Source organism: Artibeus jamaicensis, unplaced genomic scaffold, assembly GCF_021234435.1.
Source record: "Artibeus jamaicensis isolate MK-2021 breed Jamaican fruit bat unplaced genomic scaffold, CSHL_Jam_final contig_851, whole genome shotgun sequence".
NCBI lineage: Eukaryota > Metazoa > Chordata > Mammalia > Chiroptera > Phyllostomidae > Artibeus > Artibeus jamaicensis.
The window spans coordinates 18,653,182-18,675,682 of record NW_026521986.1 but is presented as its reverse complement, the minus strand read 5'-3'; the positions used below and the strand labels follow the sequence as shown (position 1 = coordinate 18,675,682).

At 37.7% G+C, this 22,501-nt stretch overlaps 1 protein-coding gene across 11 annotated transcripts in view; it reads left to right on the top strand.

Annotated features, from left to right (window-relative positions):
• CEP128 (centrosomal protein 128) overlaps positions 1-22,501 on the top strand; it is a 355,354-nt gene that overhangs the window by 38,419 nt on the left and 294,434 nt on the right. For all 11 annotated transcript variants that reach the window (XM_053673395.1, XM_053673403.1, XM_053673396.1 and 8 more), the window contains 2 exons: positions 4,486-4,558; positions 18,555-18,671. In XM_053673395.1, coding sequence (XP_053529370.1) covers positions 4,486-4,558; positions 18,555-18,671 — 190 coding nt within the window. The remainder of the gene's footprint in view (positions 1-4,485; positions 4,559-18,554; positions 18,672-22,501) is intronic.

Below are 22,501 nucleotides of genomic sequence, written 5' to 3'. Positions count from 1 at the left end.
ATCATTGAGTTACATTTTAAGTCTTTTATACTGATAAGGGTTAGTTAATTTAATACATATTTCTTCTTGAGAAGTTGGTAAAGTCAACAGAATGGCATCAATATCCCGAGACAATGTGTTCCTGGAGTGGCTTTATTATGTAGCTTTTACGTACTTGAAGGAAGTGTATAAATTAAGCACTAGGAACATGAGTTTAGGAAATGGTTGTCCTGTAAGAAGATATAGGGGAAGTTGCAGGGATGACTTAGTTGATTAGTTTAAATGGACATTTACATGTGCAATGGTGGACTGGAAATATTCTGATCCATAGGCTGGTACCATTTAGTAATCGTTTAGTGACCTGTCAGTATGTATGAAGAAGAGAAACATTATTTAACCCAACATAGGCGTCAAGTTTCTTGTGAAACCTGGTGGCTTAACTTTATGGATGAGGAAGATTTTAGGATCCTAATCTGCTTTACTTCTAAAATTTTTTTGCAAGTTTTCAGTTCATGTTTATAAAAATATCTTGGAGGGAAGTTGCTAGGTTTAACTTTCTGTGTGATTCAAAAAGGTTGATATGCTCATTTTATTATTACTTTTTAAATTTTCTTGACATCTATTGTAAAAAGTCCACTGGGAAGCAAGTTTTTAGAAAGGAATAAATAAGGTTTCAGTCAGAATTCACCTACTTTGGTTGCCATATGGAGAACTGATTCGAGGAGGGGAAATTAGAAGACTAGAGATTTTAAGAGTGGTCAGCACAGAGCAGTGTATTGGAGCCATGGCAGTGGAGGGTATTTAGGATCCTAATCTGCTTTTAGTGGAGGGCAGTGGTGAGAGCCTCAAGGACAGGGCTGAAAGCTGAGGCGCTGCACTACATGGAAGTCATTACAAAGAGGAACTGGGCTGAGAAGGAACGGCTAGTGAGTAGGGAATCCAGGAGCGCATGGAGCCGTGAAAGCCAAGAAAGAGGTACAAGTACAGACATTTTCAGAGATACAAAGATTTAGAAAATTTATAGATCCAATGCAGTCCCTATTAAAACACCAATGACATACTTCACAGATATAGAACAAACATTTCAAAAATTTATATGAAGCCATAAATGACCCCAAGTAGCCTCAGTAATTTTGAGAATGAAGAACAAAGTAGGAAGGATCACAATACCTGATATGAAACTGTATTACAAGGCCACTGTAATCAAAAGTCTGCTATTGGCATAAGAACAGACACATAGATCAATGAAACAGAACAGAGAGCACAGAAATAAATCCATGTCTCTATGGTCAATTAATATTCAACAAAGCGGGCAGGAGCATAAAATAGAGTAAAAATAGCCTCTTCAACAAATGATGTTGAGAGATCTGGACAGGTACATGCAAAAACATAAAACTTGACCACCAACTTACACCATACACAAAAATAAACTCAAGATGGATAAAAAACTTAAATATACATTGCAACACCATAAAAGTTCTAGCGGAGAACATAGGCAGGAAAATCTGATATTCCGTGCAGCAGTGTTTTCACCGATATGTCCCCTAGAGCAAGGGATATAAAGGAAAGAATAAACAAGTGGGACTACATCAAATTAAAAAGCTTTTGTATGACTAAAGAAAAGAGCAAAATGAAAAGGGAACCAACTGTATGGGAAAATACATTTGCCAGTGATACCTTGGGCAAGGGTTTGATCTCCAAAATATATAAAGAACTCACATGACTACACCAGGAAGATAACCCAGTTGAAAAATAGGCAAAGGACTGGAACAGACACTTCTCCATGGAGGACATACAGATGCCCCAGAGACATATGAAAAGTTGCTGAGCATCACTAGCCATCAGAGAGATGCAAATTAAAACCACAGTGAGATGCCACTTCACACCGGTTGGAATGGCCATCATAAACAAAGCAACAAACAACAAGTACTGGCGAGATTGTGGAGAAAAGGGAACCCTAGTGCACTGTTGGTGGGAATGTGGACTGGTACAGTCACAGTGGAAAACATAGAATTTCCTCCAAAAACTAAAAATGGAACTGCCTTTGACCCAGCAATTCCACTGCTGGGAGTATGCCTAAGGACCTTGAAACAACAATTCAGAAGAACCCATGCACCCCAATGTTCATAGCAGTGCACTTTACAATAGCCAAGTGCTGGAAACAGCCTAAGTGTCCATCAGTAAATGAATGGATCAAAAAACTGTGGTACATTTACACAATGGAATTCTATGCCCATAAAGAAAGAAGGATCTGCTACCTTTCATGACAGCGTGGATGGGACTGGAGAGCATTATACTAAGTGAAATAAGCCAGGCAGAGAAAGACAGATACTTTATGATCTCACTTGTAAGTGGAACCTAATCAACAAAACAAACAAGTAAGCAAAATAGAACCAGATACATGGAAATAAAGAACAAACTGACAGTAACCAGAGGAGAGAGAGAAGGGTGATAATGGGGGAAAAAAGGGGAGGCGTCATGGAGGAACCTACATAAAGGGCCCATGGACAATGACACTGGGGGGCTGGGATTGAAGGTGGGAGGTGGGGGTGGGTAGTGCAGGGGAGAGTAATGGGGGGAATGGGGACAACTGTAATTGCTTTGCAATTACAAAAAACTGGGGGAAAAGACTTAGAAAATTTACTCTTTAAGGTATTGGGGGAAATCCCCAGAAGTCTAAATTCAGGATCAGTTCTGAAGAACTGACAAATTCTCACATTCATGAGAGCTTTATTAGGAGAAACTTTCATGCATGGGAAGACAGCTGCTCCCAGTGTTAGCCTGCTGGGAAGAACCCACATCCCTCACAGGACAGGGTTCCTTTTCCTAGGGGTTAATAGTAAAACCATGTGGTGCGTAGTCAGTAAACCACCAGAAAGAGCAATGCATTCTTAAGTTAACAGACAGCGCCAGACGGTTATAGTCTGTGCATTTACTAACCTCCTTCCTGGGGCGTGACGTTCATCTTTGGGTGGCATTCTGGTTTTCTGGGTAGTCAGCTAAGCCTCAGGCTACAGAGAGTGAACAGTTCAACATTTCCCGGATGCCTTTGCTGCTGGAGCCATATTGTATCTCAGTGAATCCCCTACGTAAGATAACTTCTTTCTGAGGAAATTATCTAAGGACATATAAGTAAAATAGGTGGTAACCAAGAAAGAGGAACATATAGGTTATAAAAGTTAGTAAAACTAACCCAGAAATTCAGTGAAAATATTCCCCAGAATGATAGCCACTTAGCATGCTCAGGAACTATTCACTGAATTAGAGAAGGAAGTGTCATTGAGAATAATCTAGTTGAACGGAGTTGACTCTTAATAAATGATTCAGTAACAAGTGGGAGAAAAGTATCAATGATGTGATAAATAAGACCCATATAAGACACAAAAGATGAGAAACTTTAGAAAAAAAAACTAAAGCACAAGAACATTAATGATCCAACTAAGAAGCTGACTAAAATGTGAGCATGACAGAATGAGCAAAAAGCATCGATTCTCTGTGGTGGAATACTTGATAAGAGGTGTAGTAAGTATATCATGCAAGTCACACAGATAACTGATAAAAATAACAATGCATCCATCCAAAATTGGACTGGAGTGTGAGTGAGCTAAATACAGGGCCCAGCACAAATGACCCCCTTTTATTACAAAATCTTTTATTATGAAATCATAAGCATGTAATTGTGTAACATAACACTATTACACTCAAGCACACCACAAGACATTTTAGGTGAAATGTTCAAATTGCTGTCCATCTCATGTGAGACATTCACGTACCCTGCCAACCACACTCAAGCGAGCCTTACCTCTCTCTGCCAGACCCTGTATTGCAAAACAGGCAGTCAGTTGAAAGTGTCTGGAATTGAACATGATGGGAGTAACCAACAAAAGAATGGAAACGGTTTGGTATGGTTGCCAGTGGGGTATGGACTTGAGGGAAGGAAGTGTGAGAGAGGAAGGCCTTTGATTTTCTTTGTAAGTCTTTCTGTACTATTATACTGTTGATCCCATATGTTATTAATTTGGTGGGGGAAAGGTAATGGGAGATACATTAGTGAGAGCCGAGTTTGTAACAGCATACCCTGATGTAACCTGATTATGAACTGCTGGAGAATTGCTGGAGAGGATGTGAGATTAAGAGTTTTGTTCTCCCTCCTTTCTCTTCCTTCTTAATTTAAAACGGAAGACATTGCAGCCTATTTGTTTATTGAAGGTGATGTTCCCATACAGCAGTGGTTCTCAAGGTGTAGTCTCCAGACATGTAGCATTAGCATCACCTAGGAAGTTCTAGAAATGCATGTTCTTGGGCCCGACTGCAGAATTAGATTCTGAAGTTTTGGGCGTTGGGTTCATCACTCTGTGTTTTTAACAAGCTCTCCAGGTATTTCATAGTTTGCTAACGTTTGATAACTACTGCAATATTATGTAATAATATTATTCCGTTGTAAATTTTTTAATTGTATCGATTTTTTCAAATAGCCAAATTAAAATATTTGTCTTTATTGCCTAGGTTGGATGCTGAAACAAAAAGGGCTTTGGAAAAATTGACTGAGAAGCTCAGTGAAACCCAAAAACAAGAAACGGTGAGAACTCTTTGTTTATAAAAAGCTCTGTTTCGCATGTAGATGGTTGAGAGGGGGGCTGGGCTCATTGCACCCCCAGTGCAGTTTAGTAAATTTTAACTCTTTCAGCGGAAATGTTCATGAATTGTGAGTGTTTAAGTTTTAAATATTTACAGTGGTAGCATCTTAGAGAAAGACATAATTTGTTTTAGTTTTTTAGAGTTTTATTATGAATAATTTAAATTTTATTCACTCAGTCATTCCTTTATAGCTTTTGGTAAATGATTTTTGAGAAATACAGAATTTGTGGGTAACGGCTCTGTAGCACTCCATTCTGTATTTGAGGTCATCTTACCGAATTGCATACGCAGTTGTTACAGAGACCTCCATGCTGTCCGTCTCGGTTTTAGATAGTACTGATTGGAAATACCCCAAGTTCTGAAGTTTTCTTTTTTCGCACTCAGATTGTTCACACTGATGATACAGTGAGTTCTTTTTACAGATGACTATTCTTGGTGGAATTAATGTTAAAAAATAACATACAGGATCCATTTCTTTGTATAATCTGTGTTTTTGTTTTTTTAAGAGAAAAAATATTCTCACAAAACTGTTGCGAATTTGTCAACTTCAGGGACAATGTCTATTCATTGATTTCCCACAATACCTTTTGTTTTTTCAAGACAAAAATATTAGTAGATTATTTTTCCTTAACATTTTATTCAGATTGGAAGTTTCTCAGTAAAAGCAGATAATTTTTCTCCAGTTGTTAATTGTGTTTACAGGTCCTTACACAGACATGTTAAGGTTTTTCTGGACCCTGAGTTTGAGTTTGTTGGCTGCATCTGCTAAGAGGTGGATAGGTTGCATTATCAGGGATCATCTCAGTCACTGCCTATTTCAAAATGAGAATAAACACCTGACCACGTAAACGCACCTTCCTCTTGAGTTTTTAGTGCTGACTTCTTTGTGGTGTGCCCAGAGAGGTGAAGACACAGTGCCTGTCTTCCCCTGCAGTAGACAAGTGTTTTCAGTTAGTGCGTGATGGTGTGGCGTCTACTATGTGATCAGCACATGGGGTACTTATTTTTTTTTATTTTACATGAAGTCCTAGATTTTCCCAGACACACCAAGGTCACCTTTGATTTACACTGGACCTGTCTAAAATATCTAAAATATCATATACTTGTAATGAAGGGTTTTTTTTTTTTAGATTAATAGATTGGTGACTTTCTTAACTGCAGTGGTTCACCCAGGAAGAAATTTATACTATTCCCAGTTTTATGTACTATCTCAACAGGAGCTGAATGCACACTTTCTTTTCTTTTTTTTTTTTAAAGATTTTATTTTTATTTATATTTCGAGAGAGGAGAAGGGAAGGAGAGAAACATCAATGTGTGGTTGCCTCTCGTGTGCCCCCAAGTGGGGACTTGGCCTGCAACCAAGGCATGTGCCCTGACTGGGAATCAAACCAGTGACCCTTTGGTTCGCAGCCCGTGCTCAATAAACTGAGCTATGCCAGCCAAAGCTTGAATGCACACTTTCAAGAATGTAGCTCTAAGGTCCTGTATACCTTAGTAAATGATATTCTGGCTCTTTTCATAAATTCTAGAGTGAAATCTGTTACTTGACAATGGAAATTGCTGAAGTTTTTTTCTTTTCTTTTTTTAAAATTTTTAAAATTTGGAGGTATAATGCACAATCATAATACATATATCAATGTATATCTTGATTAATTATTGCAAGGTGAACTACCCAGGTGGCCACCACTCACATCTAGAACTAGAACATTACCAGCACACAAGAAGCCTCCTTATTTCCCCTCCCCATCAGTAACTCTTTCCTGTTTAAAGGGGACTATAATTTTAACTTTTAACTCTGTAGATTGCTTTTGCCTGTTTTAGACTTCATTAAAGGCAGTCATTCAGGACATGGATTCATGTGTGTGTGTTTGTATGTGTGTGTGTCTGGCTTATTTTGCTAAACATTATGATTGTGATATTTCTGGGTATTTTGTCATGTATTTGCAGTTGGTTCATTTTTTATTGCTCCTTAGTATTCTATTGTATAATATACTGTAATATATTGTGAAATTATATGAAGGATATTTGAATTATTTCAAATTTTGGGCTGTTCTGAATAATGCTGTGGTGGCCGATCTTACTATTTCAGTGCATCTGCTCATGCGTCTCTGTTGTTACATCACATGGAGTGTGATTGCTGGGTGCCTTCCAATTTAGCAGGTTTTGATAGACAGGTTTTCAAAGTGGCTGCACTAATTTACACTCTTACTATCAGTGTGTGAGAATTTGTGTTGCTTTCACCCTTTCTGACACTGATACTATTTAACCTTTCAGTGATAGCCATTATGTTGGTTATTTATGGTATCTTATCATGGTTTTAATTTGCATTTTCATGATTACTAAAGATGAAGAGCATTTTTTTATATGTTTGTTGGCTATTGGCTATTTTCTCTTTTGAAATACTAGTTTGCTCTTTTGCCCAGTCTTTTATCGGGTTGCCTGTCTTTTCATTATTAATTTGTGGGAGGTCTTTTTATATCTTGTATATGAGCACTTTGTTCATTATATGTACTGCAAATACTATCTCTCATTCTAAAACTGTTTCTTCTCATTTTTAAACTCTGTTAATGGTATCTTCTGTTGCTGACCGAAAATATATGTAATTCTCTGCAAAAAAAAGGTTGCTTAGATAATTTGATAATTATTATGTATGAAAGGATATACTTGCTTTTTTTTATAGGTTAGAGGCCATAGCAATTATGGATCACCTTATCATTTGTTGTTGAGATATTTCCTTAAAGATTTTATTTATTCACTTTTTGAGAGAGGGGAAGGGAGGGAGAAAGAGAGGGTGAGAAACATCATTGTGAGAGAGAAACATCTTATTGCCTGCCTTTTGCATGTGCCCCAACCTGGACCAGACCTGCAAACCAGACATGTTCTCTTACCGGAAATTGAACCAACAACCTTTTGCTTTGCTGACCTACACCCAACCAACTGAGCCGCACCAGTCAGGGCTGTTGTTGACCTATTTCAATGTTAAACTTCAGTGCCAGATTTTAAGTATTTCTGGTCCACCTGTGCTGTTAGTGTATCGAACTTCAGGATCCCAATGCGGAGGCTAGGGCCTGGGTTGGGGGAAGTTCAGCCAGGGAGCCCCTTCCTTGGAAAGGCTCTCAACTTCAGTTTTTAACCCTTGGACCCCACGTATTGGTTCAAAACTGTTTAGCTTCTCAGTGTCTCAGCTGCCATTTGTTAAGTGGGCTGATGTTTAAGGGAGAAAGTGGCCTAAAATATGGACCAGTCTCTCTGAATTTCTTTCTTCTCTTGTATTTGGTCTCATATGTCTTTACTTCTTTTTAGTTTTCCAGACTTATTTGAAATATTATTTCTAGCTTTTTAAGTTATTTTCATTGGAATGGTTGGTCTGAATTATTTAGTCTGTCATTTTTGGAAGTGAAACTGCCTCAGTCTTTTTGTATATATCATATTTCATTACCGTGTTTGCTATTTCTAATGCATAAAATTTGAGAGGTTTCCAGCTGTTGTACGAGGCCTCTTTTGCTTGCTACATAGGTATGCAGCGGGTGAGCATGCTCGTAACAAGGTTTTTGACCCAGGCTTGAATATCCTCAGAGTTCTGCCGAGGTCTTTGTAGACCCGAGAAGCTATGGGCATGTCTAGCTGAACTGTCATGCTGTCTTTTTGACATTGTTAGATATTTGGGATGGTTTGAGTTAGAGTTTGAAAGTGCTAATTTGCCTAGTACACATTACATTTGTTCTGTTTTACCTAGCTAGCAAGTACTATCTGCACAGTCATTCTAGAATGTTAAAATGCAGTTCTAAAGTGTAACCACTGACCTAAAAGTTAAAGATAATGTAAAGAAAGCCAGAGTTCTTTCATGTCAACATTACTGTTGATCATAATTACTGCACATCAGGTAAAGCTATGATTGCACAACCGATGTCACACCTCACTAGCTCACTGCTCACTGGTGTAATTGGTGTGTACACCTTGCTAGTTTACTATCCCGTGTAGGGAACTGTTTCTCGAGACATGGAAATATAGCCCAGCACACACATGGAAAACCAGTGTGGGGCGTGGTGGCACATAATACCATACCTGTGAAGAAGTTCTCCTGTGGGAAATCAGGCCTGCATCATACCTGGGTTGCTTTGTGACTTGCTCTTGCTAAAACTCTTTCACCCTGAGTTCAGGCAGAAAGACTGTGCTGCATATCTTTAAAGTAACTTCCTGAAGTCTGTTAATTCTCCCCAAGGATTGAAGTGTAACCAGAGCTGTTACTCTTATTGTTCTCTTGCATTTGCAACATTTTTCCACACCCTTGACAATAATCTATAATGGCTGAACCCTAAAAACTGGTTTGATTGACTGAATTTACAAGTTTGGGTCCTAGTAGCCCTTGGGTACCTCCTTATCTTAGTCCTTATTGTGCTTTACATTGTTTATGGAAGTTGTTTTTTTAAGATTGCATTCAGGAACAGCAAATAGTATGTTTCACAGGATTAACAACTACAGTTGATTTTACAAACAAAAAAAGGGGAGATGTAGGGCAGCACCCACCACCAGCATTGTTTCAGGCTTAAGGCATAGTTTCAGGCTTAAGTCAGGCAGGGGAAGTAGGCAGCCAAGAGATTAGGAGTTTTCTTGCAGACAGAACAAGGATTCGGGCTATGTCAAAGCTGAGGGGCGAGGTCCATCACCCCCTTTTGCTATAGCCCCCAAGCCCTTCCCTGGGCCCCCTGTGATCATGCCTGTCTTAGTTTGTCCCCCCCTTGAGGAATCTTACTTGGCATTGGATAACCGATCAAGCATTGGGGCCCAGACAGGGTGAAGTAAAAGGAGCAGAGGCCATGTGCCTGCCAGGGAGATAAGCTTTGTCTCCTTAGTGGCATATGGTTCGAAGGTCATTCACTCAGCCTTAGCCATGGGGGGTTACAGCTTCTGAAACCAGGCAGGGCGGTTCCCAACAGTTCAGTGTGCTCAGCTTATTGGGACATATTTATTTTTATATCGTCTAAACCAGAAAAATTGTACACACCTAATTGTGCACTGAATTGAATCATTCATTTGGCAGTTCCTCACATTAAATTGTGATGTTACAACTTGTTTGGTGCTTTATGTAAATTTGCTTTTAAAGTAAGATTGTTCAGGACTGTACAGAGGGCATCTCAAACCGAGCCTGGTCGTATGTATGTAGTTCTGATTAAGAAACAGATTTCTAATGCAAAAACTTAAAAATAATATTGTTGAAGTTTAGAAGGTGTTCTGCAGGTCACATGGTGTTTACTTCAGTGTGTACAAGGCTTAAATACAGATTTTTGTGACTTACACATTCCAACTGAAGTCGACATTTATGTTTTATAACTATTTGATATATTTTGTTGTATTTGTGAATTTATGGTAGCATACTGCCAGAAAAGATATGGTTCTGTTATTTAAGCATTAAACTTCTCAGAGACTGCAGCTGTTTCTCCCCAAATTAGAATAAAATTTCCAAAATGATGCACATTCACAGCGGAAAACTTTTAAATATTGTACAAAGAAAAATGAATGACCGCCCCTATCTCTCACCAGTTTCATTTTCTGTTGGTAACCACTGTTAATCTCATTTATTGTGCATTATTCTGAGGCTACATTGTTTATCATGCATTTTCTTAGTAACTAAAATATATCTTCAAAGTTTATAGAACATATTTTTCTTTGAAAGGCAAAAAGTACTGGTTTCTATCATACATGTCAAGATCTGATTTGTTAATCCTTTGTGAATCATAGATTTTTGTTTGTTTTGTAAGCTGCCTGTTGGAAGGGAATAATTATTTATAGCATGGTATTATGGAAAATATTTTCTGTTAACACTTAATTGTGGTAATAATCAATATCTCATGGGCCTTATACCACAGGGGAAATTAGTTGTCTAGGATTTGCCCAGTTGAGTATGATATGAGTGGATTATTCTTTGATTATTCATGGTGGAAAAAGTCAATTTTATTTTAGTTTTCTATAGAAAGGTCATTATTTTAATAAAAAAAATGTAAACATGTATCCAGCTGTTTTTGGAAGAGTCGGCCATGAATTGAAGTAAGAATTCTGAACCCTGCATTTAGGATAACATGGTTATTGCACAGATTGTAACACCTATTTGTTGAAATGCATTTTACAACAGCATATATTAGTAAAGACCTCAGGAATCAACACACTGAAAAGTCAGAATACAGTCCCCAAAAACAGAAGGCCTTTGCTTTTGTTTCACTTCCACTCATTGAAGGCTCCACTTATAAAAGCCATTCTAATTTTTATTCTTATTGTACTATTTTTATAACTAAATATAGAGATTTTAAACTTTTTGATATTTTAGTAGTAAATTTAGTTGGTTAATATGGGTCTCTGATGAGAATGTATTTTTTTTGTATTAGCTGGTTAGTATTTTTCTGTAGCAGAAATAAAAAAATTAAAATGAGGCATTAATGAATGCAGTCTTTGTAATAATTCTTATTGGGAATTATTACTCCACAGTGATAAACATATGCTGTGTCGTTTGGTGCAGAGCCCATGTGCTTCTATCTAGAGCTGCGTTTACATGCTCTTTGGTCTTCTCTCCATTGCGGAAAATGGCATTATAATCTGTCCAGTGGGCACCGAAGAGTCACCATACCTCTTTTTCTTCATACCACGGTTCCAGTCCATGATAAAATTTTGCCCTTTTTATTTCTGAAATGTTGCTCGATTCCATCTTCTTCTGTGTGATACCTCTCTTAAAGCACCATCACTTTGTTGAGTTCACTGCAGTGGCCCCCACTGAAGTTGGTCTTTCTCCTACCTGTTCTGCGTCTTTGCTCCTGAGGGTAGCCAAGTGATTTTCAAAAGTGGTCATTACAGTGAATTATTCCCTTGCTTTTAAAGATCCTCCCGCTACTTTAAAAAATTCTCCCTAATCTTCATTCTGTTCCACTTTCCTTACCATAGATTATAGTGCCTATATTATGTTTTTCCCCCGTGCCTCGAATTTGCCAAACTCATTTCTATATTAGTGTCGTTGTAGCACTGGCTTCTTTCTGCCCCCCCCCCCCCCAATTTTTGTATGGTTGGCTCTGTATTTTCATTCAGGACTCCAGCGAAATGTCATCACCTCGAGACTCTTCTCTCCACTGCTCTCCTTTTTGTTACATAATTTGTAGCAGCTAGCATACTAACACACTGTTCTGCGGTTTGCTATTTTTACCTAAAGTATTTTTGAGACTTGAGTTTGTTCCCTATTAGCATCTATTGAGCATTCTAATTTCTTTCTTTTAATATTTAAAGCATTCCACCGAGTGAATGTTTTGTAATTTATTTACCCAGTTTCATGTTAGTGGACAGTTAGGCCACGTCAGTCTTCTGCTTTTACATGTAGCGCAGCAGTGAGCGATTGTGTACATGTGTCGTAATTTCATGTGGGAAAGTAAATTGGTAAATTCCTAGAAGTGGATTTATGAGACTAAAGACTACATGGATTGTAATTTGTTACATATTGTTCAATTTTTTATTTTAAAGATTTTATTTATTTATCTTTAGAGGGGAAGGGAAGGAGAGAGGGAGAGAAATATCAGTGTATGGTCGCCTCTTGTGTGTCCCCCACTGGGAACTGGCCAGCAACCCAGGCATGTGCCCTGACTGGGAATCGAACCGCGATCCCTTAGTTCGCAAGCCTGCGCTCAATCCACTGAGCTACACCAGCCATGGCCATGTTGTTCTATTTTATAATTCAAATATTAAATGCCCTCTTTTAGTATTTTTATGTGAGAACTGACATTTATCTCACCCTTTTCTAAGAAGGATGAATGGTGACCCACTGTAAAATTAAAGTGTATGTTGAAATTCTGCTAATTCCAACTGGCCCCTGATATAAGACTTCTTTATCCTCTTTGGGATCAGACCCCAATACTCCTCCTGTCACCACTCCCACCCCCAGCAGTGTTTTAGGACACATGGTTACTCAAGCAGAGATGACATTTCCCAATTTCTCTGTACAGCTAAGTTGAGACCATGTGAATAATTGTGAGTAAAAGTCAGGCATGCCACTCTGACTTGTCTTCTTGAAAACAAAGCTGCTTGTCTGGACATTTCTCACTCTCTCTCTATGTGGGTTGAAATGAGGAGGTATACTGACCCAGCTTAAACCATGCCAGTGAGTTTAACAACCTAGGGGACAGCGAAGCAACAGCTGGAAGGAACCTTGATCTCGGAATGACCCGAGGGAGCAGAGCGGCCGGCCAGCGCTCCTGCTTTCTTCTGGACTGTAATATGAGACAGAAACAAACTTATTTAAGCTGCTCCGTCTTTAATCTCTTTGAAATAGCCTGGATGGTACCTTAACTAATACAGAAATGTTTCATAGAAATAGATGAGAGGGAACAGGCAGAAAACTAGGATTATCCAAATGTATATTTTAGGTCTTTGGTTGTTGCTGACTTAATTGGGGTTGTGTGCGTGACTCAGGGCCTTAGCAGTAGAAAAGGGGAGACATTTTGAGCACATTGATATGTGTGGATGATTGGATCTATAAAGATGCTTTTGTCGATTTATAATTTACCACTCTTAGAAATCATAAAATACTTTGTGTGTTTATTCATTTTCAGTCATGCTAGTAGTGTGTGTGTGTATTGCTTTATTTTTATGAATACCGACTCTAATATCTATTCCTTTTATTTCTTATACGTTTCTTCAGACTTGAATAAAATAGAGCATGGATATGGTGATTCTCCCATGTTCTAATGGATGTGTAAGACAGTAGTTGTACTTGCTTATTAGCATTTTGCAGTTCACTAAGTGATTCTCTCTTTCAGTTGAGACAGCATGGGTAGACCTGGAGATTATTATGCTAAATGAAATAAGCCACTCAGAGAAAGAGAAATACTATATGGTTTCACTTATATGTGGAATCTAATGAACAAAATAAACTGACGAACAAAATAGAAACAGAGACATAGACACATGGGACAGACTGACAGCTGTCAGGAGGAAGGGAGGAGGGGGGACTCGATGAGAGAAGGTGAAAGGATTAGCAAAAAAAACATATATACATGACCTATAGACAAAGACAACAGTGTGGTGATGACCAGGGGGCAGGGGGCTGGGCACTGGGTGGAAATAGGCAAAGGCAGGGGGGATGGGGACATCTGTAATAGTGGCAGCAATAAAAATAAAGTTAGCCCTGGCTGGTGTGGCTCAGTGGATTGAATGCTGGCCTGCAAACTAGAGTGTCTCGGGTTAGATTCCCAGTCAGGGCACATGCCTGGGTTGTGGGCCAGGTCCCCTAGTGAGGGGCACACGAGAAGTGAGCACACCTTGACGTTTCTCTTCCCCTCACTCTAAAAATAAATAAATAAATAAATGAAATCTTTAACAAAATAAAAATAAAAATAAAGTTAAAAAATATAAAAAGATCAATTTTAGTAGTAATAATTGAAAACCAATTAATAGCGGGCTAAAAAAGACAAAAGTTATTTCTCACTGTGGGAAAGTCTTAAGTAGGGAATTCAGGTTTCCATTGTACTGAACTACAGTGTATGAGGTCTTCCGGCCCTTTCCGTCATGCTCTTCTAGTTTTTCTGCCGTTATGGCCGCAGATTCATTGTCTGATGGCAGCACCTGTGTATCAGGCAAGATGAAGGAAGGGATGAGAGCAAAAGGCACCTATGTGCTGTCTCTATGGATAATTCCTTGAAGTTGTCGCTTGACACTTCTGTATGTATCCGGTTTGCCAGAATTTAAGTCACATGGCCAGCTAGTAGCTGAGGAGGCCAGAAAATATATTGTTTACATTTGGTAGCCACCAAATTTCTTTATGATGAAAGACATGGAAGTAGGGGAATAGATATTGGAGACAACTGTTAGTCTCTACCATGTTATTTATATTTTCTGTCCTACTACCTCTGTACTTTAAACAAAATTATTTTATCTATTTTTAGGGAGAAAGGAAAGGAGGGAGAAAAAAGGGAGGGAAACATTGATGTGCAAGAGAAACATGGATCGGTTGCATCTGGCCTGCTCCCAGCTGGGGACCTGGCCTGCAACCTGCTCATGTGCCCTGACCAGGAAGTGAACTGGTGACCTTTCAGTTTGCAGGACAACACTCAGCCTACTGAGCCAGACCACCGTGGGCTACTTCTATGTGTTTCAATCCACATTACTCTGTATGGCAATCTGAGCAAGTTATTTTTCTCATTTTATGGATGATATTGATTTTTTTGGAGATTAAATTAGTTGTACAGCTCAAATAGTGCATGCTTGACTTAGAAGGCTAATTACAAGGCCAGTATGTGGTGGGGAGTGAAGTGTGGTGGTCATGTATCCCTGTGTTACGGAGAAGCCAAATACCACTGGAAACAAGTATTTTGCAACGGAGAATGAAGTTCTATGGAGTGGATAGAAATTTTGTGGTTGGAGGGGAGAGTATGTGTGTGTATTTTTTCATCAGACTAGCTTATTTCCTGGGTGAGGATTTATTTGAAAATAGATTTTAAAATTGCATTAGTTATCTATGGTTGCATATCAAATTTCTCCGAACTTATTGGCCTGAGACATTTACTCTCTGACCATTCCTGAAGGTCAGGAATCCAGATGTGGCTTAGCTGGCTCCTTTGGCTCTGGGTCTCTCATGGTTGTGATCATCTCACATCTTGCTTGGGATGGGTTTCTTTCCTAGCTCATTCTGTTCCTTAGTAAATTATTGGACTGAAGTATCAGTTTGTCATGACCTGTTGGTCAGAGGGCTCTTTGGTTTCCTCGACACATGGCCTTTGCACAGAGCATCTCACAACATGGCAGCTTGTTTCATCAGAGCAGGCAAGCAGGAAGGCCAGAGAGAGGGCCAGCAAGGTTAAGATGGAAGTCACCGTGTTTTGTACCCTAATTATGGGAGTGACATCTCATTACTTGTTCTGTGTTGCTCATTAGAAGGAAGTCACTAGGGCCAACCTGCACTCAAGAGGAAGAAATTACACAAGTGCATGAATACGAGGAAGAAGGGGCCACTGAAACCTTGTCAGAAGCTGCTTCACACAAACATTTCAAAACTGGGAGAAAGTCCTCCAAGTGCAGCAACTTTACATCATCACATGTACTGGCCGCAAGTGATGATAATGTCTAAGTGATGAAGTAGATAATGTCTAAGTAATTTTAGATTTTGGTTTCAGTATTTGGTTACTTGAACTGCTTTAATTTTGATAAGATGCTAATACACACAGCTTTCTTTCTTGACATATGGAACTGATCCAACTCATTGAATTTAGTTAGAGAAATCCTAACTTCTTACTCAATGTTGCTGCTTAATAGATAGTGAGTTGTTAGAAGGCAGGGTCTGTGGATGCAGCTTGTGTATTGCTTTATCCCGAACTTCTAGCTCTCACATTAACTGGAACAGATTAGAGTTCATGCATGCTTACTGAAGGAGCACCTGGAAATGGACTTGGGATTACAAGATACTACCGGAAACTGAGACCAGTATGTGCTCATTTCTCTCACTGATTAGTTGTGTGATCCCTGATTAATAACTTCATCAATGATTCATATATCTTTTGATTTAACAATTTCACTTAAAGTTCATATCATTACTTTACAAAAATAATCTGATATAGGAGTATTTGTCATAGCATGTACCAGTAACAATAAATGTTATCCTATTATCAATAGGGAATTATTTTAATCAGTTATGGAGAACTGTGCACTTGTTAAGAATGAATATGTAGATTGTTTGTTATCATGGAAAATTGTCCATAGTATGTGAACAGCAAAAAAATTTATAGAACACTATGTGAAATACCCAACTTTTGTTCAGAAAAAGAAGTGAAATAGGTATGTGTCTGACCAGCCATGCACATATGCTTAGAAAACTTCTGGAAGTGAACAGCAAAAATGCTTAACAGTGGTTTTTCTTTGATGGATGGTATTAGCAGATTCTTTCTTTCTTTTTAATTGTGGTAAAATATATAACATAAAATTTGCCACCCTGGCCATTTTGAAGTGTTCAGTTCAGTAGGGTTGTGCACATTCACCTTGTACAACCAAATCCCGAATTCTTTTCGTCCTGCAAAACTGAACCGATACCCTATCCTAGGTGCATTGCCTCGGGCAAGCACCATTCTATTTGCTGTCTATATTTGTATTTGACTATTCTAGGTACCTCATGTAAGAGGAATGATACAGTATTATTCTTTTGTAACTGGCTTATTTAGCATCATCTCTTCAAGGGTCAGCCATGTTATAGCATGTGTAAGAATTTTCTTTCTTTTAAGGCTCAATAATATTCCATTGTATGTGTAAGTCACGTTTCTTTGTCAGTAGACACTTGGATTGCTTCCATCTTTTGGCTCTTGTGAATAATGCTGCTCTGAACAAGGGGGCGGTGCAGATATCTGAGACCTGCTTTCAATTCTCTTGGGTGTATACCTAGATAAGGAATTGCTGGATCATATGGTAATTCTATTTCTAATTTTTTAAAGGAACCACCACACTATTTCCATAGCATCTGTACCACTTTACATTCCCACCAACAGTGCACCAATTCCCATCTCTCCACTTTTTTTATAGTAGCCATACTAATAATTTTGAGGTGGTTCTGTGTTATTTATTTTTTGGTGTGTTGCTATTATTTTTTATATTCACAGTGTACAATAAAGATATTTCCATTTTGCAAGAATTGAATGAGTTATTGACTTTTGTTTGTGTTTTTAGTATTATTTCTCTTATAGCAGGTGCTACATTTATTTCATATGTAGTAGTGAATTTTTTTGTTGTGATATTAGGGTTGATTTTTTAGGATAAATTGGAATCTTGCTGCTGAGGAGTATTTTCAGTTTTTGGTAAAGAACTATGACTATCATAATAACTATCTTGTTTTTAAGCACTTGAAGTTGGAAACACCAGACTTAGTAAAACTGGAAACACCAGTTTTAGTAAAAAGTAACTACTGATTTTTTTGAGAGAATATTTTTGTTTGCCCTTTATTGACTTATTAAGCTCATGTGTACCAGTGTGTTTTGAGAAACAACTTGATCTGGGGTAATATTTATCATAAAATTAATCTGTTTTAAGTATACAGTTCAACAATTTTTTGTAAATGTACCGAGTGTTACAACCATCACCACAATCTAGTTTAGAACATTTTCTTTCTCCCAGAAAGATCCCTGGTGACCAAAACCTTTCTTGGCTACATAGACTTGGTGGCAAAAGATTTCTTATAACAGAGCTGTATTTATTGTTTCTCTTAAACAAATGCAAATGTGTTCTGTTCACCTGCATCAAAGATGCACATTGTCAAATAGTACAGATTTTAATTTCAGGGAGTACCTAATGGTAATGCACGACGTGTTTTTGTATTTCCCAAACATTGAGCAAGGGAAATCTTGCATCAGACATAAAAATTCTTTCATGTTTATTGTAGAGAGTACCAATGAAATATTTTTTAGTTTGACTTTAGTTTTTGATCTTTTACAGCTGGCTTGTTTTTAGCAGATCACAGTAGGCAAGATTGACAAGCTAATGAAAAGCCTGTTCAATTATTTGATGCACATAAACATCAAAACCTTCCTAGGCAGGTCATTGTTATAGATAATTAAAATGATAAGGAACTAAGTAGATAGAACAGTTTATCAGATTAATAAATGCAGTCTCTTGCAAAATTGCTATTTTCCTTCTGTTTCACCAGAGGGCACTCTTTTCTAGTTTATTACTTTTAACTGATCTATTGAATGAATATTTTATACTTTGAACAATGTAAGTCCTTTATTGGGACTCAGGTTTGGATTGTTTTGAGACTGATGATTGTTTTCTTTTATAATTGTCAGTTATTTTTATTTTTTGTGATCTGTTTTATAATGGTGTCGCGAAAAAAGGCTCTACAAACAGTGAACCTGGCATAAAGTGGCTCTTTAATTTAGCCTTTTTTCACTAACAGCTCTCTAATGTCACTGACTTTGTTTGTTTGTGTTCAGGTTTCAGATCGGGTGGAGCGGCGGCTACAGGAAATAGAGAGAGAGATGCGTACAGAGAGAGAGTTGGTGGAAAGACGTCAGGACCAACTGGGACTCATTTCTTTGCAGCTACAAGAGGTTTGGGAAGAATACCTTCTCAGAATGTTAATCTTGAGTTTGGATATTTGTTTAGTGATTGCTAAAATGGAATGGTTCGTTAGTTGTTGCACGTGACAGTATTCAGCCCATATGAGAAATGTATCATATTGGTTACAGTTTCATGGGTGAAGACAACTCTCTTTAGGTCAAACCCAGAGTCTACTGCTTGAGGGCTGTGTGGCCACAGGCAAGTTTCTGAGCTTTTCTAGGCCCATTTCCTCTGTGGAAAATGGAGGTGATCATGGTTTTAACCCAGTCACCTTGGTGCAAGGATGAATGAGTTAGTGGCAGGAGAGCACTTAAGGTGGTATCTGCAATGCGCTAAAAAATGGTAACTGAAAGTATAATACAGGGATAAAATTTTCTAGACATGTAAAGGTCAGCAAGCTGTGGCCACATGGACTGAATCTGCTCCGTTTTTGTAAATACGATTTTACTGGAACACAGCCATTCCCATTCATTTCCAGTTTTTCTGGGGGTGCTTTTGTGACCCAGTGGCAGAGTTGAGTACTTGTGGCAAAGACTGTATGGCCCACAAAACCTAAAATATTGGCTGGCCCTTTATAGAACAAATTTGTCAGCCCCTGGGCTAGACTATCATCAAACCAGTTAAAAATAGAGGTCACTTACTTTTTAGGTACCCATTTCATTTTGAAATTTCAGGCTTATGAAAAAGTTGAGAAATTAGAACAATGACTTTCTGTATATCTTATTCCTAGATTCCCCCAGTATTCAGATTTTACTGGACTAGCTTTATCACTTTTTGTGTGCATATTCACACACACACATTTTTTTGAGTTGGTTGCACATATGATGTAAATATTTTTGCACTTAAATGATATGGTATGTATGTTCTCTTCCTTAATCACAGCAAATTAATATGGGATCAACACTATGATTTAGTCTATAGGATTTATGCCAATTTTGCCACTAATGTCTCTTTCTGGTCCAGTGCAGGGTCATGTACAGCATTTGGCTGTCATGTTTCTTAGTCTCCTTTAATCTGGACCACTTTTTCAGTGTCTCTTCGTCATTCATGCCTTGACACTTTGTAGATACTCACCAATTATTTTGTAGAACGTCTTTCGTTTTGGGTTTGTTGATGTTTCCTCACAACTAGATTCAAGTTATGGACTTGTGGCAGGAAACCCAGAGTACTGGTATTGAGGCTTTTCCGGGATGTCGTATCAGGATGTGTGTAAGGTTGATTTGTCCCATTGCTGATGAAGACTGAACCTTTCGTTGAGGCGTTGTCTGCCAGGTTTTTCCACTCTAAAGTTACTGTTATGTATTTTTTAATTATTTATTTTATGGGGAGACTCTTTGAGACTTGCAAATAGCCTATTTCTTATTATACCCATGAAGTTTAGCATTTATTGTTGATTCTTCTCTGGTATAGTACTTATTACTGTAAGGGATGCTAAGTGGTGATTTTTTGAAAAAAATCCCATTGTTTGTTTATATGTGTTAGTTGGAATCCTACTGTAAGGAAGGGTTTTGTTTTTTCTTTTTTCATTCATTCATTTTTATTGGTATAGATTTGTGAATTCTTATTTTATTACATTAGTTACGTTTTTAAATAATTTATTGATCTTAAAAAGAGAGAAGAAGGGAAGGGGAATATATATATATATATATATATATATATATATATATATATATATATACATACACACACACACACGAGAGAGAGAAAGAGAGAGAGAGGGGGAGAGAGAGAGAAAATATCATTGATTTATTCTTCCACTTATTTATGCATTCATCGCTTGCTTCTTGTATGGGCCCTACCAGGGATTGAACCTCCAGACTTGGGATATCAGGATGACGCTCTCATCAACTGAGCTACTCAGCTAGGGCTGACATTTGAGTTTTACTGTTATTATAGAAAATAAATTTTTCAAAATTCCCTTAATGTTTTATAAATCTCTGCATAAATTAAACATTTAGAAATAAGAAAACAAAAAGAGTAAAAACAAAGGAATTTTTTTACCAAATGTTTTTCTTCAAAAGTGATATTCTACAAACCTACTCATTTGTGACCGAATATTACTGACTCTTCTTAATTGACAGATTAAAAAATTTTAAAGTAGATACACTGCTGATTGAAAATTAGAACCAAAAATTGCAATGCTGAAATTATAATGTAAGCTGATAGAAAATTCTGTTTTTGTTTTTAAAATTCCATTTTCCTTCATTTCACAAAAGAGAAATACCCTTTTTGGTTGGCAATTACTTTGAAGAGGATACTTTGTTGAATAATTAGATACAGCATGTGGGTAGCCTTTTTTTTAACCTTGATTTTTATACATTTGTTCTCACAGTAAATTGCATCTGGTGAGCATAATAATAATAGCGACTGAAGAGACAGTTGTTCTCTTTTGCAAGAGAAAATTAGAGAAATTTTCCATACTATTTTCTTCTTTCTTTGCAGAATACACAAAATTACAAAGAAAGAGGTAGAGGAAGATTGCTTCCCATCCCCTTTGAGAAACTGGAACCTGGATATTTGCATTGTAATTGTCAGTTTGAATAAAAGCTTGAGCTGTGATTTGGAATTCCATCTCTGACAATACAATAGAGGATCACTATTGATAAGAAATGTTTAATTTCATATTTTGTCACTTTAATACAAGCAGTGACCTACATGCTTTTAAAAGGTGGTTCTGGATTAAATAGTGCAGTGGAAACCGGGAAGTATTAGTTTAGGCTGACGTGTTTCCCTACTCCCAAGTTAAGCGGCCAAGACTTTTCTGGAAAAGGTTGTGTTTAAGGAGAGAAAACACTTTGCTTTCTTTTCAATGTTAAAAAATACTTATGGAAATACCTATATTGTTTGATAATAGTAATTGGTGTATTTCATTTCTGGCTGTGGAAAGAAATTGAATCTGTAGGTGACAAAGCATGCCTGCACTTTTAGCCTTTCTGGTCTCCCTAAAATATATAATAAATGTCAGTGAAAATTATGACATTTAAAAGTGGTTAGGAGATTAGGGGTGTTTATTAAAAAGTCCAGGATATCAGAGATTTCTAGGTATAATGTTATATTACAGGGAGGCAGTCTCTGCCTTTGGCTAAAACCTATTTCTTTTTAGTGATCTAATAGGTCCTGAGAGCTTTATTTTTTCCCATTTAATTAAAAACAGTATTGATCATTGAAAATCAGTTGCAGGAAAGCCACTCTCCTTTTCTTGTTTAGAACTTTTAAGGAATTGTTGACTCTTTTCTGTTTTCAGTTTTATTTCTTTTCTGTTAGTCTGAGCAAAGGGGCTTTGCATACTCTGGAATCCGTTCCCTTTTTTAAGGCTCTACTGCTGTCAGCTGATGTTGCATGAATGTCAGATTTTCAGAACTCTGTGAGGATCTTCACTGGCCTTCAGACCTCTTGTGTCACAGGTTAAACAATGTTGTCGTGGTACCTCAACAGAGGTCTCTTTAGAGAGAGGAATGTTTTAGTTCTGCAATAATATTCTTTTCATATATCTTTCCATTTTATATGGTCGTGCTAGTATTCTGAACTTTTACTAATCAAATTCAAATATAAGCCCATTATCAATCTTTCCTCGTTGAACCGTTGTACAAATGAGAAAGTGTTTGTTTAGGACTTCCAGACAAGACGGAGGCATACACTTTGCCTCCTTGCACAACCGAAAGAAGGACAGCAAGAAATTTAAAAACAAAAAATAACTACGACTGCCAGAAAACGGAACTGTATGGAAATAAGACAACCAAAGAGTTAAAGAAGAAACATTCATTCAGACTGATAGTGGGGGTGGGGACAGGCAGTAAGGTTGTTGTTGGAGGAGCAGGCA